This window comes from Alosa alosa, chromosome 21 (genome assembly GCF_017589495.1).
Source record: "Alosa alosa isolate M-15738 ecotype Scorff River chromosome 21, AALO_Geno_1.1, whole genome shotgun sequence".
NCBI classification, from domain to species: Eukaryota; Metazoa; Chordata; class Actinopteri; order Clupeiformes; family Clupeidae; genus Alosa; species Alosa alosa.
This window is the reverse complement of record NC_063209.1, coordinates 8351451-8370048: the sequence shown is the minus strand read 5'-3', so window position 1 is coordinate 8370048 and position 18598 is coordinate 8351451. Positions and strand designations below refer to the sequence as shown.

At 48.9% G+C, this 18598-nt stretch overlaps 1 protein-coding gene across 21 annotated transcripts in view; it reads right to left on the bottom strand.

Moving 5' to 3' along the window:
• The window catches only part of LOC125286799 (protocadherin alpha-C2-like), a 176173-nt gene that overhangs the window by 10884 nt on the left and 146691 nt on the right, over positions 1 to 18598 (bottom strand). For 18 of the 21 annotated variants that reach the window (XM_048232100.1, XM_048232096.1, XM_048232095.1 and 15 more), the window contains exons 2-3: positions 9669 to 9727; positions 4003 to 4088 (exon numbers count right to left, since the gene is read on the bottom strand). In XM_048232100.1, coding sequence (XP_048088057.1) covers positions 4003 to 4088; positions 9669 to 9727 — 145 coding nt within the window. Of the gene's footprint in view, positions 1 to 4002; positions 4089 to 9668; positions 9728 to 13162; positions 17545 to 18598 lie in introns of those variants that run through there. The other 3 variants (XM_048232082.1, XR_007192247.1, XM_048232107.1) reach the window with 3 other exon arrangements.

The following is an 18598-nucleotide window of genomic DNA, read 5'->3' as shown; positions in this document are numbered from 1 at the left end:
CCATTCTGGCACCACTGTTTACTGTTTTTATGATCTTTCTGTTGCACTGGCTTGTGAATTTAATGCGCATTCAAAGGAGCTTGCTAGGCCTGGATTTGCAGTCATCTGCTGCTGCTGCTGTACTGACCTCTCCTCTCCCTTCCTTCATTTGGCCACTCATTTGTCTATCTACTACTGTTGTTACCTCAATCCTTCCTCTCTTTCTCTGTTTCTCTATCTTTCTTTCTTTCGGCCTCTCCCTCCTTGCTTTCGACACTCTGTTCGGGGTATGAATGGTTGCCGTGGCAACTGCCTCCTCCAGTGAGGCGGTTCGTCTCTATAGCCGTGGCAGCGGCACTGATGGAGAATAATGCTGGGAGCTCTCTCTCTTCCTCCCTCTCTCTCTCTCTCTCTCTCTCTCTCTCATTCTCTCTCAGTTAAACACCATCCTCCCCTAGCAACAGCAGCAGCCCCCCCTTCACTCGTCCCTCTCTTCCTCACACTCTCTCTCTTTCCCTCTTTCTTTCTTTCATTTTCACTCTGTGCCTCTGTCACTCTCTTCTCCTTCCTCTCTGTCACACTCTCTGTTTTGTGGTCCTTCTCTTCTCTTTTTCTATCTCGCCATCACACAATGTTCTGCTTTTTTTTGCCACACCTATTTTTATCCTGTTTACATGATGACTGCAAAAAGACCAAAGAAAATAAGGGGACAGGAGAACAGTGGGAAGAAGAGAATAGTGATGAGAGAGTGCAGAGTGAGAGTGAGAGAGAGAGAGATAGAGAGAAATAAAGAAAAAGAAAAAGTGAGAGAGAGAGGACGCAGTATCCTGATTTCATTAATGTGATTCCATTAATCTGGGCGTAGGCTGAGTTCCATCTGTCACACCAGGAGCTGTTGAGATGTCACACACACACACACACACACACACACACACACACACACACACACACGGGCAATACTTACACACACAGTGGGGTGTTGGCACTGGCATCACTGGCTCATAATCACACACCCAAGCTAAATTAAGGCGCATTTAAAGCTTTTGGCAATGACGGCTAAAGGCCTTTTAATGGATAATTTTTCACCTATCTTGCTCTGCACAAACCCTCAAAATCTACTCCCGGCCCAGCCCCCCGAAGACCAACCGATAGGCCACATGACTGACCACCTGATCCACTGGCTGGCTGGCTGGCTCGGTCAGTCGCTCGCTCGCTCGTTCACTCAGTCGCCCAGTGACAAAATGGCTGTGGGGCTAACAGACAGCTGAAGTAGCCATAATCCTCCCTCACGTCCTTGCCCTCTCTCCCCGAGGCCCCGAGGACCCATGCTGGAACTCATCAACCTCGACAGGTAATCGATGGCAACATCAAAGAGGGAGAGAGAGAGAGAGAGAGAGAGAGAGAGAGAGAGAGAGAGAGAGAGAGAGAGAGATGGAGAGAGATGAGAGAGAGAGAAAAGAGAGATGAGAGAGAGAGAAGAGAGATGCTGTTTATTTGTCTCCAGCTGAAGAGTGTGGAGTCAGAAGCGGCTCGGTGCAGACGCAGGCTGGGGCTCTGGCTGCTGTGGTGCTCATCAACACAGACTTAATTAGAACAAATCGCACTTTCATCACCCCAGTAATTGCGTAGCCTCGCCCATCCCCTTCTCTTCTGCTAGCCCTGCCTCTCCCTCTCTCTCTCTCATTCACTCTTTATCTGTCTCTCCATCTTCTCTCTTTCTTTCTCTTTTCCCAACCACCTCCTCCCACCTTTCCTTCTCTCAGCCAGTCTTATTTTCTGTTCTCTCCTCCAACACCTTTTTTCTTAATTCCACACTTCTTCATTTTCTCTATTCTGTTCTTTTCACAGCTCATTTGGAGTCCTGGCTATCAGGCTGCCATTTTGCCTTTTTACCTCCATTCTCTGTGTCTTTGTCCTCAGTAAAAATGGCCTTATTTTACCTCCCCATTACTGCTCCTTCCCATGTACCTTCACACACACCTACACGGACTGACCTTGACAACACAGACAACAGTGTCTGCTCTTTGGAGAACATGGATGGTGAGTTATTTTTTTTTTTATGTAAGGTGCAAATAATAATCTAATGTCAAATAAATCAAGTATGCTAATTAGCTCGTTAGCAAGGCACAGTTTAGGCAATCCAGGGAGCCTGTGACTCATCAAGCAGAGCAGGAAATGGATTCAAACAAAACAGCCTGGGTGAGTTCATGGTGCTGGCCATGCAAAAGAACCAGAACACTAGGAGAGAGCTTTTCATGCTCTTAACTGACGAACATCTCTCTGACATCCTAAGAATCCCAGTCTCCAACGTAGGATCAAAGATCCTTCAACCCTCTCTGGTACGATGTGTGGATACACACCTTTGTTGACGTTCCTGATGTCTTGTTTTGTCAAGACAACAGACCCTTCCTTCTACTGTAGGTTCTCTTTCCATTGTTCTGTTGACAATAGCAACTGCATCACTGTGAACAACCCTCCCTGTGATTGGACTGTAGGTTTGGGACCAGTGTGCCGCGCCACCATTGGCTGGCGGTGGTATCCGGTTATCAGCTCTCTGGCTGACTCTGCCACTGTAATTAATAACCTGCCCCGTGTCCCTGGAGCAGCAGATAGCAGCTACTGTTCTCTGTGGGATACTGTGCCTGCCACAGGGAGTGAGAAAGATGGAGAGAGAGGGGGAGTGGAAAATGCAGAACGGAGATACAGAGAATCTAATTTGGATGCCCAGTCGGCTGTGTGTGTGTGTGTGTATGTGTGTGTGTTTCTGTGTGTCTGTGTGTGTCTCTGTGTATGTGTGTGTGTTTCTGTGTGTGTGTGTGTGTCTGTGTCTGTGTCTGTGTCTGTGTGTCTAAGCAGGCAGGACACTCACACACTCACAGTTACATCAAACTCAGTAAACAGGCATGTCTCTATCGGGTCATCTTTGTACTTAAGCCTCTTTTTGCAAGTGTGTTCTCCCGGTTCTGCCTTGCTGTGATAGATAATGGCTTCCTATGGCCCGCTAGTGTGTCATTTCCTGCCTCAGACGATAAGACTGATCCACGTTAGAGCAGGTCAGACCCAAGGAAATTGGGCCTGCTTGTGGAAACAGTATCGCGATCAAGTCAAAATGGTACACGGGAGTCAGAAAGACTTCACAGCGATGAAATTGCCCAGGCACTGAATTAAGTCTATTCGGTCCTTCTTTTTTGCTAATGTATCCTGCAATGCCTCAATTTGCCTTCATCTGTTTATGCATCTTTCCACAGCAGACTTTATATGTGCTGTTTTGTCTCTCCTTAACCTGAACCTGCATGATGGACAGAGGGTGTCTGTTTCAGTGTCTTGTCGTTTTGTTTGCACAACACCTTTCGCTTTATTTTGTTTGAGAGAAACACAAACAGGATGCTGGTCTTAAGGATGTAGCATGTGTTGTGAATGCCTGTCTGTAAAGCTATGGTGGTCAGGTTCCCTTAACCAGAGCTCTACTTTCCCATCCCACAGTCCTGGAGAGGAACCATTTAGGTCATGGCTGCCCACTCCGACCCGAGCGGAGCTCCCTGCACATCTGAAAACTAAAAGAGGCCACTCTGCAGGAACCACTGCAAGGGGAACTGAAGCGAGAGAAAGAGGAGAGCACGCTCGAGAGCGGACGAGAGAGAAAGAAGGAACGAAGGCGCACAAGGAAGAAAGAGGGATGCAGTGAGGAGAAGGAGGGAAGGAGAGAGATAGAGATAGAGAGAGAGAGAGAGAGAGAGAGAGAGAGAGAGAGAGAGAGCAGAGGAGGAAGGAAGTCAGGGGATGTTGAGAACTCTGTGATTATATAAAGATGTGACAACCAATGTCCCGGTGGATAAATGGGGGAAAAAAACGCTGAAAAGTGCAGTTCACCCAGGGCAGGACCGAAGTCAACAGAGATAATATGAGCTCAGTTTGGCCCAACTGAATGGCCCTGGTGGCTGGAGACAGCTGTGGCTGCACAGGGCCTGCTCTGCTGGGGCTGACTGGTTCTGGCTTAATCGGGCTCGGCTGGGGACTACTTACCGGCAGCGCTGGACACGGTCGGCCAGTTCTGGACCAGGACCCCCTGGGCTCCCTGCATCACCGAGGACTCCTCCATATGCACTGAACTGCAACACACACACACATACACACATACACACACATTAGAAAACTCGCTCCATAATCAGATCAACCATTACTCACAGTGACATCCATTTTTTCAATCTACTGAAACACAAGAGACCTCAATTATGGGAATTCACAACTGACCATGAAAATATTTGTGTGATGGTTTGCTTTAACTCTGACTCATGGTCCATATACTGTGCCAGCCCAGCAGACTCCGCTGCTGAGGACCATTAGATGATTGACATTGTTCTCAGTGGCTGCGGTCCGCCTGGCTGTCCCCTAATGTGGTGTGGGGCTGTGCTGGACGCATGTCCAGATAAGCATGCATTAGATCTGCCATGTGTTAATGGGGGTCCCAGGAGGCCCATATTGTGGTTATAAGCCTCTGTGCCCAATCCCCCCCCCCTCCCTCCCATTACATATGGCCTTTCCTGCAAGGCATTACTGAAATTAAGCTCCCACTGGAAAGTAATGCGAAAGGAGGTTCCATTGCCATGTGTGTGTGTGTGTGTGTGTGTGTGTGTGTGTGTGTGTGTGTGTGTGTGTGTGTGTGCGTGTCTGCGTGTGAGTGAGTGAGTGAGTGAGTGAAAGAGAGAGAGAGAGAGAGAGAGAGAGAGAGAGAGAGAGAGAGAGAGAGAGAGAGAGAGAGACTAAATGAGTATTGTAGCATGATTTACGGTCCTGGGCATCTCTGCAATATGCTCCTGGATTAGGGATTACACACCGCGGTGTCCCGGCACACTTAGGCACCACTCTCTAGATTAGAGTTTACGCCACGCGGCACTGCTCTTAATATGTTTTACGCCCCTGGGGGGATTTCCAGCTACTTTCATCACGTTAAAAAAATCCATTCCGCTTCCTCCCACATATTAGCAAAGCCAAGCCGACAGAGCCAATGTATCCAAACAAAAATCTCAACACTCAAAACAAACATACGTACATAACATAAATACACATAAACACCTCCCATGGAGGATACTAGAACAGGTTGGACTACAGTACTGATAGTTATACCATTCGGATGGGTTCAGGTCTAGTTGTTTCCTTTGTTCCTACTATGATCTCTTTGAAACGCGGCTGTGTTGAGGTATGAAACATAAGATACATGAATATTTGACACATTATGGATATTATTATTTGAATAGTATGGGAACATATTGTTATTATCATTATTACATACACAAGTACTTATTACATATAAGTCATTTTGGCAGGACTGTAAAAAAGTCAAAAAGGGAAGCAAATACAAACCTTTGGGCCTGCTGATGCCTGGATGGGCAATATTGCCAGCCAGGGTTCCAAGGTTCATAAAGGTGTGGGGGTGGGATTGTTTTGTAGGGCTTTTGATGGTGGTTATCACACTCTTGTTAAGTACCTGTCACAAAAAAAAAAGCTAATAACAATATATGAATTATAATCATTTTCTGAGGGTTTATTTAGCTGGGGTCAAATTGACCCCAAGGATAAAGAGTGTCGGTAAGATTTGAGGATAACACAAGGGTTAAGCTTTGCCTGTGATAACGGAGCGTAATTAGATGTGGCCTGTAGAGATTTGGTATCACTTTAGCGAGGACCTGCATGCGATTGCTTCTGCCTGGTAAGTTTGACACTGCAGTGCCATACTTGGGGTTGAGGGGGAGTGTTTAAGTGGGATTAGAGAGTATCTGTGCCTGAGCTTTATGGAGTTATGAAAGAAAGGGTAGCAGTTAGGGTCAATCTTTGCAAAAAGACTTTTAAGAGAGGGGTAAAAGCTGTAACTTAACACAGTTGGTAGGCTGTCGGGGGGGGTTGTGAATGTGCCAAATACCAGCTCCATGCTGTTCTTTTACACCCAGTTAAATCCTTCCTTTTACCACCCCGCCTCGCCTCTCCTCGCCTCTCCTCTCCTGCCTCATCAGTGCCCTATTCGACCGGACGGAGAGCTGTGTGGAGAGTCACGGAGGTCAGGTGAGTTTAAGCATCTCACTGCCCCGGCGCCACAGGCTACCGACAGGCCGTCCGGCCGGCCCGCCACCACTCTTTCAGCAAATACGACCAGATGGCCTTTGAGCTTGTTTTTTCCCTTTCTTTTTGCCCCCTTCTCTCGCTTCTGTCTCTGTGCTCTTTTCTATTCATCCCACTTCTCTTTCACTCTGACTTTTTCTCTCATTCTTGGAGCCCTCTCTTTATGTCTGTCCCTCTATGTAGTCGCCGTGTGTGTCTGAGGACACAGGACGAGCTGCCTTTTGAAGAAGCCATTTTAGGGGCATCTGAGGAGTAGTGGGCGAAGCCTTTGGGCCGGGGATGGGGGGGGGTGTGTGTGTGTGTGTGTGTGGGGGGTAGATGGGTTAGATGGGGGAGGGGGGTGACAGGGCGCCTGTACAAACACAGGATGCCGTGAAGGATTGAGCCAACCTCCAGAGCAGTGTCTGAGTCGCTTAACCTCGGGTAACATCAGCCAAACACAGAAAATATAAATAAATAAAAGAATGGGTTTTAAAAAACAACAGACACACATACGCACACACACACACACATACACAAACATGCAGTGTCCTTGAGGTGAGGTGACAATGTGTGACATTCTTCAAAAACCCGTGTCCATCTGTGATCGACTGCTTTGCCTGGGGGTGTGCAGTTGGAGTGGGATGTGATGGGGTAGTGTGTGTGTGTGTGTGTGTGTGTTTGAGACGTGTGTCGTTTGAGATTGATGGAGTGCATCTGAGGTGTCTGCTGTTTGGAGGGTAGGAAATGAAATGGCAGCTGGTTGTCTGACAGCTAAGTCATCTGCTTTGGAATGGGCCGGAATATTCCACCCACACTTACAAGACAGAATGAACAATGAACAAAACAAATATCTGCACTGCATCAGAAACTGCATCACTGCATGTCAGGTTTACATTTAACAGTCTGTGTACGTCTCTTTTGGAGAGGGTTCGGTGGACTAGTGAAGCCCTGCAGCTGATACGTGAGCGAATCATGACATGAGAGGTTACAGTGGTGAGCGGACAGGTACAATCGGCAGAACAGAACAGGAGGATGACAGCAAAATGGAGATGGAGAGAGAGAGAAAGAGAGAGAGAGAGAAAGTGAGAGAGAGAAAGAGGGAGAGAGAGAAAGAGGGAGAGAAAGGAATCGGTAGCCACCATTTTAGCTGTCAAGCCCCTGATACATCACCCCCTCTCTCTCTCTCTCTCTCTCTCTCTCTCCCTCTCTCTCTCTCTCCCTCTGTCCCTCTGATAATACATGTCTATGGTCCCAAGGTCAGGCAATTACTGATGCTACAGAGCTCTCAGGCCCTCCACACATTCACTCATCCCTCCCCGACCGCTCACTAGTGTCCGCTCTATAATAACCCCATCTCTCATCTCCACATCTCAGCCTGGGTGTATGTGTATGTGTGTGTGTGTGTGTGCAGATTCGGTACTTATAATGTATGTTATATGCTGCCCTAAATGTAGGTTTTTGGAGGACATTTTACATTTCTCTGACGTGTTATGTACATATGCTCACTATGCTTGCATTTGACAAGTGGAATGAGAGAGATGAAGGTCGAGGTGAAACGGTAAAAGAAAACATAGAAAGAAAGGAAAATAATGAAGAAAATAAAACTGAAAAAAAGAATGAAAAACCATGACCCTGAAGAGGAGAGGGCTGAACAACTGAGCTCTTGTCTATGTATAGTGTGGTGAGCAGTGATTCAGAGAGGGAGGCCATTTTAAAAGCACTGTTGATCCGGAGTAAAGCAGATTTGCTGATAAAATATTAATGGCCATCGCCAGACCAAATACATGATCCTCAGCCAACGCCTACCGTACTCTCGCCGCATCTCCTCCACTCTTACTCTCTTTCACTTTCTCTTCCTCTTTTTTCTCTCTCTCTCTCTCTCTCTCTCTCTCTCTCTCCCCTGTTCAGTGGGCTCTAGCTCTCAGCCTCCAGTAGCTTTCCTGTCTGAGTCCATTTCGCACTATTCGCCCTTCTCTGTCTACCTCTGTCCTTACCAAATAGAGAGCCCTCCTGACTGTTGCGGTGCATGAGTGTGTGTGTGTGTGTGTGTGTGTGTTTGTGTGTGTGTGTGTGTGTGTGTGTGTGTATGTGTCGGGGAATGGTGAGGATGATGGAAAAAGATGAGTCCCAATTAATCATTTCTCCCACAACTCTTTTCGGCCGACTGGGAATAATGGTAGCAAGGGAATAACGAAGGGCAAATCCCTCCACATTAAGGAATTCTGTCAAATAAATAGGATAAGATCGCGTGCAGGGGATAAACATCCAAATAAAGCAGCGTGTCTGAGCCAGGGATATGATGGATGTTCTCATCAAAGCACCCTTCTGGGCACATGTAATCATGCTCCCAATGATGAGACTGATTTAATACATTAGAATGATTCGCTCAGCTACATTAGCTTCCATTAAACCCCAGTGTAATTAAGCAGGAATCAGTGTAACACTAATAACACAGAGAGGTTATGCCAGCAGTAGAGACACATGCATATTACACAGCCACAAATACACAAACATAAAAACATACAAACACACAAACAAACACACACACACACACACAGACAACACTGAGCTGCACAAACAAGAATGTTGCATGATCATGATCATGTCAAGGTGCAAAGGTGCACCAGTCACTCACACCAATAACACATTCAGGCTTGTAAGTGCTGTACTCTGGTCTCTGACTGGGGAGGTGAGAGTGGGTTTGTGGCGTGTCCTTCCTTCGTCTCTGGGACGGGACAGTACCGCTGCAGATGACCCACTTCTGATGATGATGATGGTGGAAGACCACAGCACGGGACAAAAGGGGCAGTAATAATTCTCCCTTCCTCTCCATTTCTCTCTCTCGCTCTTTCTGTCTTTCTCTCTACCGCTCTTTGTCAGTGGGCAGTAGCATGCAGCATGATGCTCACGCTACTTCTAGCAACTCGGGCTCATTAGGACGATGTCTCGTCCATCGCAGTGACCCTTGTTTACGAGTGCCCCGGCTAGGGCAATCCACAGGCAGCTTGTGGCCCAGTGGCTTGTGGGTAATCTGATCTCTGCACGTCCGCAGTGCCGTGGACGGCGAGACCCAAATGGGCCACTTTTCCGCCTAGCTGCCCTCGCCTGTGAAATCACCGTCTGAGGCTCACTACGTGCCTTCCGCCTCCTCCGCCTCCTCCGCCTCTCCTTTGCCTCCTCTTTTTTTCTCTCCATATCACTCCATCCACCCTCTTCTGGGGCTCTCTCTTTTCTGTGATATGGCCTCCCAGTAGATGACCGATAGCTAGGCTGGATAGGCCAACTGTTATGCAGCCACGGTTGTGCACAAAACTGGAGAATTTAATTGCAACTTAGAGCTTTACAATAGAGTACCGAAGTGTGACATACCATTTCTGAAACTTAAAAGCTCTAGGTTCTTAAAAGCTCTAGGTTCTCTGAGAATTTGCATTCTGCACATTTCCACCACATTTCCTGTTCGTCATCCCCTAGTCAGGGCCAGCATCTTTTAAAAGGAGGCTTGACCGGCTGATGTAAACACATTGGACTGGCAGCTCGTGGTGCATTGCTGCGGGTGTTATTTACGATGCATGCATGCGGAATGGTCCTCTTACCTTTGCATTCCTGCCCTCAGGGAGGCCGAGTATCTCCAGTCTGCATTGGGAGGTTTAGGCTGCAGAGGAAGAGAAGATGGGGGGGGAGAAGAGGAGGACAAGGTATTTAGAGAAGTACTCAAGCAGGCCATACTGACGGGAAAAAGTCAATCGCATTGGTAATTGGTCACAGCAAGTGAGAAAATGCATTTGTGAATTGCAGCTGGCCGAAATGTTTCCGCTGTGGAGCGAAAGGTTAAATAGACTTTCTGAGTGTGAATGGAAAAGTGTGTCACTTGACCTCAGACAGCTGAGCTGGACAAAACATCTGGACACATTGTCAACAAGGGTAGTCCAAGCCAGACTGACAAGGGTCTTGACTCTTACTCTCACTCTCACACACACACACATACACACACACACACACACACACACACACACACACACACACACACACACACACATCCCCTCTCAAAGTCAAGGTCAGAGCGAGACACCAGAGAATGGTCGGGGATGAGAAGGAAGTGGAATCAATTTATCCCCCATGGCCTGATCCACCTGGATGTAGATTGTATGTGACATGTGAGCCCCCAAGCAGCCAGGGTGGTGTGTGTATTTGAGGCCAGAGGCAGGCAGACACACACACACACACACACACACACACACACACACAGAGCAGGTGCTGCAGAAAACAATGCATATCAAGAGAACCTGACACATTTACAAGAGGACCAGGATGTAGGAAAACTACAGAAAGAAAATATACTCATTAACTATACACAAATACAAACAGTCACAATACATATATGTAGAGTGACCTTAAACAGTCTAAAGTACAGGCTTCTGTCTTGTTGTGAAAGCTGTTGCAAACCTGCATTTGTCTACCAACAGGAGAGAGACAGTGTGTGTGACGCAGGCATGTGTATCCATGGTGACTTGAACCCACGTTTCCTCCCAGAGGGACATAAATATGCTGGAGATGGAGCATCGACCCTGCACCGCCCTCATCTCCACCACCACCTCCTCCCTCCTCCACCCTCCTAGCCGCTTCCCCCCACTGAAAACATCCATCAGGCTGCAATCCAATATGGGCTCTAATCAGACGGACCTGCAGCCCCTCTGTGACTCAGTCGGACGCTCGATCATATTTACAGAGGAGCAGCCCACTCCCGCTATTAGACTCTACCGCATTTGCCAGCCGGAGAGTGGACCTCAAAGACACGCCAGCGGAACGAGTCCATCATATTAACAGACGATTCTGACCTCAAGGTGAAGACTGACAAGACCTCACAAGACCTTATGCAATGTGCAATGCAAATTTAGCATATGTGTGCAAACGATTTAGACCTTTGATGAAGACTGTTGAAAATGATGAAGACTGTTGAAAGACTTCTGCCACAGACTAAAAAAAAGGTGTTGAGAGATGAAGGGGTAATCAATCCTATCTCCCAACACACATCTTAAATGTATACGCTTACAAAAAGAGGGGACATTTTCCAATACATATATTCTGCTTATAGCGACATGCGACTGACCATGGCTTATTGTTGTTACTCAGCAGTGAGTTACAGAGATAGCGACTAAAAAAATGACAAAAAAGAAGAGACCTCAAAGCTTCATAATTCATTTTTCCCTCATCAGTTTGGTTTGAACAGCCTCATTTGTCACTCTCAGCACTCTGATTGCAGAGAGGGAGATAACGAGCTATGGTAGGGTCTGATCTCGTCATGCTAGAGGTTCCTTACAATCTCTTTCTCTCTCCCTCACTCTGTCTCTCTCTCTCTCTCTCTCTCTCTCTCTCTCTCTCTATTAGGCCTGTGCCGAGTGGACACACCTCGCCTGGATACAGCACTCGCACACCCTGCGCCAGCCAATCACAACGCTTCCTCGGGCCCCGTTCAAACCGAGCCACCCAATCAGACGCTGCTAGCAAGGAAAAGCATGCCACTGCTTCTTAATTACACAGCAAGTGGGAACAAACATGACTGGCATTTAATGAGAGCGACAGGCAAGTGGGGGAGCAATTAGAGCCAAAAGAGCTGCTTTTCTCCAGCACCACCTCCTTTTATCCCCCCTCGCCCAGAAAAAGCCTCTTCCCCACACCAATGGGACCAGGAAAGAGTACCAACAATCTCTTTCCACACACACACACACACACACACACACACACCCTACTTGCAACTGACTAAGAACTGTGCAGGGTGCTGTCACTTTGGATGGGGACAGGGGCCAATATGTGCTCTGGCTTGTGACACGCTAATATGCTACATTACATCTCCCCCCCATCTTTTAGTGAAGAAGCCTGGCACATAACTGCCCACAGATGGCCATTAGTGAGGATTTGGAGAATGAGGACAGATGATGATACAGAGTGTACTCGTTCAGCTCGCGCGAGGGGCACCTCTTCGGTCAGCAGCAAGCCATCGTCCAAACGCCTTCCAGACACTTCTATCGAATGAGCGCAATTACAGTGGAGTCTGGGGTAAGACAAAAAAAACAAACAATTCTGTCCCAGTCCATTTGGGAAACTCAATAATCTAAATTATGCAAGATCCACTTGAGTCAAGCCCCTCGAGTGACAACACAGCCCTTGCTTTTTTTTTTGTTTTGTTGTTTTTTTCTCAAAAGGAAAGCAAACCTCGAGCACACCAGCTCTAAATTTGGCCAGCGCTGGATTCCTCGGTGCTGTGGCGGAGAGGCTGAGGACATGTGACGGCGCCTCGAGAGGACAGGGTGTGAAAACTGGGGAGCGGGGCAGTGGTTGGGCTTTGACGCCTCCAAATAGAACACATTCAGCTGTGAGGACTGTGGAGGCTGCACTGCAGCAAATGAAGGACAGGAGAGGAGAGGAGAGGAGAGGAGAGGAGGGAATGGAGAGGAGTGGAATGGAGAGGAGAGGAGAGGAGAGGAGAGGAGAGGAGAGGAGAGCAGGGAAGGGGAGAGGAGTGGGTTGTTTTCGCCTGCATACAGACATAATGAAGAGCGATTTGATGACAGCTGTATACGAAAGTGGAAGAGAAACGCATGAACCTCTGATACCCTGAATCATCAGAAATAAACAACTGGCACACACACACACACACAGTCATACAAACATCCCTACAGAGGTTTATTTACTATATGATATTTTTACCTGTAGACACAGGCGTGGGCACACATACACACACACACACACACACACACACACACACACACACACACACACACACACACACATATGGTGAAAAAAATAAATCTGTCACACAGTCAGCAAAAGCCCATCCTCTATTCAAGCAAGAGCAACGTGGGGAAAACAAACAAACATTCCTAAGCTAAATGCCAACCACAATACTCTCAGCAAACACTGTTTGCCTCGAGTTAGGGTAGAATTAAAACGAGAGGAGAATAAAAAAACACAACCAAAACAAAGCCACTGGATGCCTGACACAGCACAGCACAACACAGCAATGGAGTGAGGGAACGGAGGGGCAGGTGCGGTTGTGCAGGACAGGGCTGGACTGGGGCGAAGCACACACCTGGATGGCAGTGGCGTCCGGCATGCTGAGCCGCCGCACAAACTGACTGCTGTGCCCCGTGAAGAAGCGCTCCGAGCCCCAAGTCCCGCTCATGGGTCGGCCCATGTTGTAGAACATGAAGGTGTCGCTGCCCGACGTGGCGGTCAGGCAGGTCTTGTAGCAGTACGTCTTGGTGAGCGAGCCGTTGCCCCGCACCTCGATGTAGTGCGGCTCCACTTTGAGGTCCCGACGCAGGGCCACGTTGCTGTTGGGTGCCTGGTTGCCACCCCCAGCGGCACCACCGCCTCCTCCACCACCCCCACCACCACTCCCACCTCCACCCGATCCACCACCACTACCCCCTCCACTTCCTCCTCCTCCACTGTCTTTGGGTGCCTTCTTGCTCCCGCAGCAGGCCGAGCAGGAGCAGGCGCCCGGCTGGCTGCAGTACGCGTGGCACTTGACGATGGCCAGCACCACCACCGTCACCAGGAAGACGAAGGTGGTGGCGCTGAGCGCCACGATCAGGTAGAGCGTCACGTTGGACAGGCCGAGCTGCCCGTGCGGCCGGATAATGCGCTTGGGGTCGGGGGTCGCCTTGGCCGGCTCGATGACCGCCACGTGGACGGTGGCGGTGGAGGAGCGCGGCGGCAGGCCGTGGTCGTGCACGAGCACCACCAGGCTGAAGAGGGTGGAGTTGTCCTCCACCACGCGGCGGGTGGTGCGGATTTCGCCCGTGTGCTCGTGCACCTTGAACAGGTCCAGGTCGGCTGGGTGCTGCAGGCTGTAGAGTAGCCACGCGTTCTGCCCGGCGTCGCCGTCCCAGGCCGCCACACGCGTCACCAACGCGCCGGCCTCCGCGTTGCGCAGCACGGTCTCGGAGGAGGGGTGCGTGCTGTTCGGCGATGGGTTCACGAAGTACGGCGTGTGGTCATTCTGGTCCATGACGTAGACGTAGACGGTGACCACTCGGCTCAGAGGAGGCATGCCGTTGTCCTGCGCCTTTACCTGGAAGTGGAACTCACGTAGCTTCTCGAAGTCGAACGCGCGCAGGGCGTAGACCTCGCCGGTGTCCGACTTGATGGACACGTAGGAGGCCACCGAGATGCCGTGGTTGTTGTCGTTGAGGACGGTGTAGGTGATGCGGGCATTTTCGCCTGAGTCCGGGTCGGTGGCCTTCACCACGCACAGGGCAGTGCTGGGGGCATTGTTCTCTGTGACGTAGACAGTGTAGGAGGTTTGCTCGAAGCGCGGTGGATTGTCGTTCACGTCGCCCACGTCCACACGCACAGCCATCTGGGAAGAGAGAGAGGGGCTTCCGCCATCGCTGGCCGTCACGGTCACGTTATAGTACGGAATGGCCTCTCGGTCCAGAAAGGCGGACGTGACCAGCGCGTAGTGGTTCCGAAAGGATTTGATCTTGAAGGGGAGGTTGGGAGGGATGATGTCCAGGGTGACATGCTTGTTTTGGCCCGAGTCACGGTCGTTGACGCTGATCAGAGCCACCACGGTGTCCGCCCTCGCGTCCTCCCTCACAGGACTGGACAGAGAGGAGAGCACGATCTCCGGGGGGTTGTCATTTACATCCAGGACCTCCACCACCACCTTGCAGTGGACAGCCACAGCACCTGGGCCTCTGTCCATCGCCTGGATGTACATTTCATACGTGTTGGTCTCCTCAAAGTCAACATTGCTTCTGACTCTGATCTCACCACTGTCAGAGTCCATGGTGAACATTTGGCGGACTCTTTCATGAGTGTAGCTGCTGAAGGAGTAGTACACTTCACCATTTGTGCCCTCATCGCGATCTGTGGCGTTGAGCTTTATAATTAAGGCTCCAAGGGGCGAGTTCTCCTTCAGTTTTACTTTGTAAACAGAGCTGTCGAACACTGGCGCGTTGTCATTTGTGTCCAAAACACGCACGTTAATTTTAGCTGTGCCCGTGCGCGGTGGAGTGCCTCCGTCCGTGGCTGTCAGGATTAGGTGATGAGAAGGCGTCTGCTCGCGATCCAGAGGCTTTTTTAATACCAGTTCGATGTGCTTTCCATTAGGTGGGGGTTTGTTGGACTCGAGTGCTAGGTGCTCGTTTGGGCTGAGGCGATAAAGGCGTACCGAATTGGAGCCCTCGTCCGTGTCCTGTGCACCCTCGATGGGGAACCGGGACCCAGCGGGCGCGGACTCGGAGATCTCCAGCTGATACTCGTCTCGGGGGAATAAAGGTGAGTTGTCGTTCGCGTCTAAAATCTCCACCTCCACGTCGTGCGTATCGAGAGGGTTTTCAAGAACCACCTCGAGATTGAGAAGGCAGGAGCCGCTGTAATCACACAGCGTCTCACGGTCGATTCTGTCGCTAACGAATAGCTTCCCGTTTTTGTGATCAATATTAAAATACCTCCTGTTATCGGAGGAGATACGCATCCTTCGTGTTGAGAGCTTTCTCAGCTCTAGTCCTAAATCCCTAACGATGTCTCCCACGAAAGCTCCGGGATCCAGCTCCTCTGGAATGGAATACCGAACTTGTACCGCATTTGTAAGGACACTTAGTAAAACTATAACAAAATAAAAACAAAGAGGCACATACTCGTTTATGGTGCTACATCGCCCCGCAACAGCCATCGCAAGGTGGCAAGATCCGCAGACGGATTATAAACAGCTTTCCGCCTTTTGAGATTGCCTTGCGAATACTCCCGCCACAGCATTAAAAAAAGGGGAGAGAGTCGCCCGCTGACAGTCGACTATGTGCAGGATGACCAAAGTCTCCTCTCCGCTGCCTCGTTAAACGGACATTTTCCCATAACATCCATGTTCTGTCCTGTAGCTTCTGCTGATATTTTTCTCTCTCTCCGTGCGGCTGACTCTTGTTTCCCTCACACGGTGCTGCCTCTCTATCTCTCTCTCTCTCTCTCTCTCCCCTGCTCTCTCCTCTGTCCTCCCCCTCCCTCTCTTTCTCCCGTGCACCGCTCGGTGCTGCGGGGGAGGGGAGTAGCGCTCCCTCTCATAGACTGCTGGCTGCATTTTCAGCACCTCTGAATAAAAAACAGCGACAATCTGAGAGAAACCCGATACACAGCGCAGAAATATTAAATCGTTCTTTTCTCAATCGATTGACCTGTATTATCTATTTGTGTTGACAAGTATGACACGTTCAGTAAAATTAGATTGAATTCAAGACTGTCTTCACCAGTGCCACCGCCCTTTTCATTGTGTTCCGTCTGCTTGTAGCGGTGGGCTTAATGCATCACATTTAGTGATGCTTTCTTTAAAAACATGACCTTTTAAATTATTACCGTGTAAACTTGTTAGTTAAGAAACATATTCCGAAGAGCAAACACAACAATATGCAACTCCTACAAGTGTGGTTGTGTCTAAAAATCTCTTTGTTTAAAAACTGGTGCCTCGTTTTATTTTTCATTACACCAAACACCCAATCGATGATCTTTCAGTGACACTCGCTGGAGCCAGCCGTCATAACAGTATCGCTAGACTTCTTCCCTGGCTTTCACTTGCTTCGACACTGACAGCTCAAATAATCGGATATTAAGATTACACGAGCTCTGACTGCTCTTGCTTTCGGTCACCCATCTCCCGTCTCCCCTCTCCCTAGTTTTCGCCTTCTTATCTATCATCTTATGAGCGACAAGAGCTCGGGCAATGCGCTGTGATGCAAACCAGGCCAGCAACAAGATGCTTCGGACTTGTCCCTTTGCCACAACTGTCAAAACAATCCCAGCATTGCAGCTCTGCCTTCCCGGAATCGTTCAAAATGATATGGCACGCACAATACAAGAGCGGGGCGGTGCCAAAGAAGCCGACACAAAATAATTAAAATGCACACCAAATGAGAGATGTAGCCTAACTTATCAATACCAATTGCAATGTGTGTAAAGACATGTGTTGTTTATAACATAAATGTGTAATGTATGCTAAAACACATACGCTCGTTATGAACAAAAATGTGCTTTTTTCAAACTTTCCACAAACAGGCTCATAGCCTACTTGACAACGATGCTTGCTTTCAGACTGTAAGTTTAGTGTTCTTGGCACAAAGCCGTTCCGCTGAAATAATGAGACTTCAGACTGGCCAGTAAAAGCTGAGCTCTGCCCCCAGCTAATCAATGAAAGTATATCTCACATCCAGCCGTCACGCCAACGTGACTATTAATGTCCACCAATGCAATTATATACCCATCGGTACCCATAAACAACAGAAAATGGACGGCGAGCGGTCCAAGTCTCCGCCCATCTCCATTCTCCGGCTATTCGCCAATACAAGTTGTTGCATCCTCTGCCTCGAGACAGCGGCGGCGGCAGCTGTGCTTGCTTGAGCTCAGGTGGTGGGACTGAGGGCCGTAATTGAGTCGTCCAATAATGTCTCGTGTAGTTCAGTCTCGCCGGGTAATTAGAACAATCCAAGGCCATGTATGCTCAATTAAAATTTAATTTCAATTGGTTTCAATTCAATTATGACCCAGAGGCCCATCCGACACAGCACCAGAAAACGACTCCCTTTTCGTGTTTAAAGACTATGGGCCAAAGTCAAAGTCAAAAGTCATGATATTACGTTGGTACAGTTCTCTAAAAGACCACCACTGCCAAACTATAATTTACATAAGAAAAAAAACAACACAAATACCCTGAAATTATACAGTCATGTAATCATTTCTTTCTGTTCACCGACTGAAAAGCATCTATTTTATTTATCTGGCCTAAGAGGACCCCGCAGAGCCGTGAGTCATCGGGCCACCGGGCGATTTGCTCTCCCCCGCACATCACCCCCCGCGGCATCCACGGCGACGAGAGCTGGCAGACAACGAGACCAGTCCTCCACACTGACTCAGGTTCACTGCAGCGGAAAAGTGGACGGCATTTCATCGTTATGTGCACGGCGAGGTTGAAAAGGCAGAAAACTTTGGCTTGAGAATACTTTCTCCCGCTCAGTGAAATATGTCTTAAGAGTTTTGAATTGCTTTCCCACACAACTCTCCCTATATTACTTCAAGTCGTTATAGGCAAAGATCAGCCTAGGTAACTTTTGGTATTATTTTTTTCCATTTCAGGTGTATGTTTGTGTGGATGTAGTCGTATTTTTTTTCTTCCATTGTACTATTTTGAATGTTCATCTCTTGTTCTCCTGGTTTAATCAGGCGAAGGAGACGAAACAGCGGGGTTCTGTCAATCCAGGCCCGGCCCTGACATTTACCAGGCTGTCCCCCACCGGGACGGCTGAACATGTTCACGCCGATTTGAGAGAAGGAGAATAAAAGGAGTACCCTGTAATCTCGTCAATTACACACCCCGGCGGATTCAAACACCTGCCTCTCTCCCGATCCTACTCCCTTTCTCTCCCAATCCGTACTTTCCTGTCACTCCCGGTGCCTTTCCCTATCCCTCTTTCACTCTCTCTCTCACACACATACACAGGCAAAGGCGCATGCACACACATATATACTTACATAC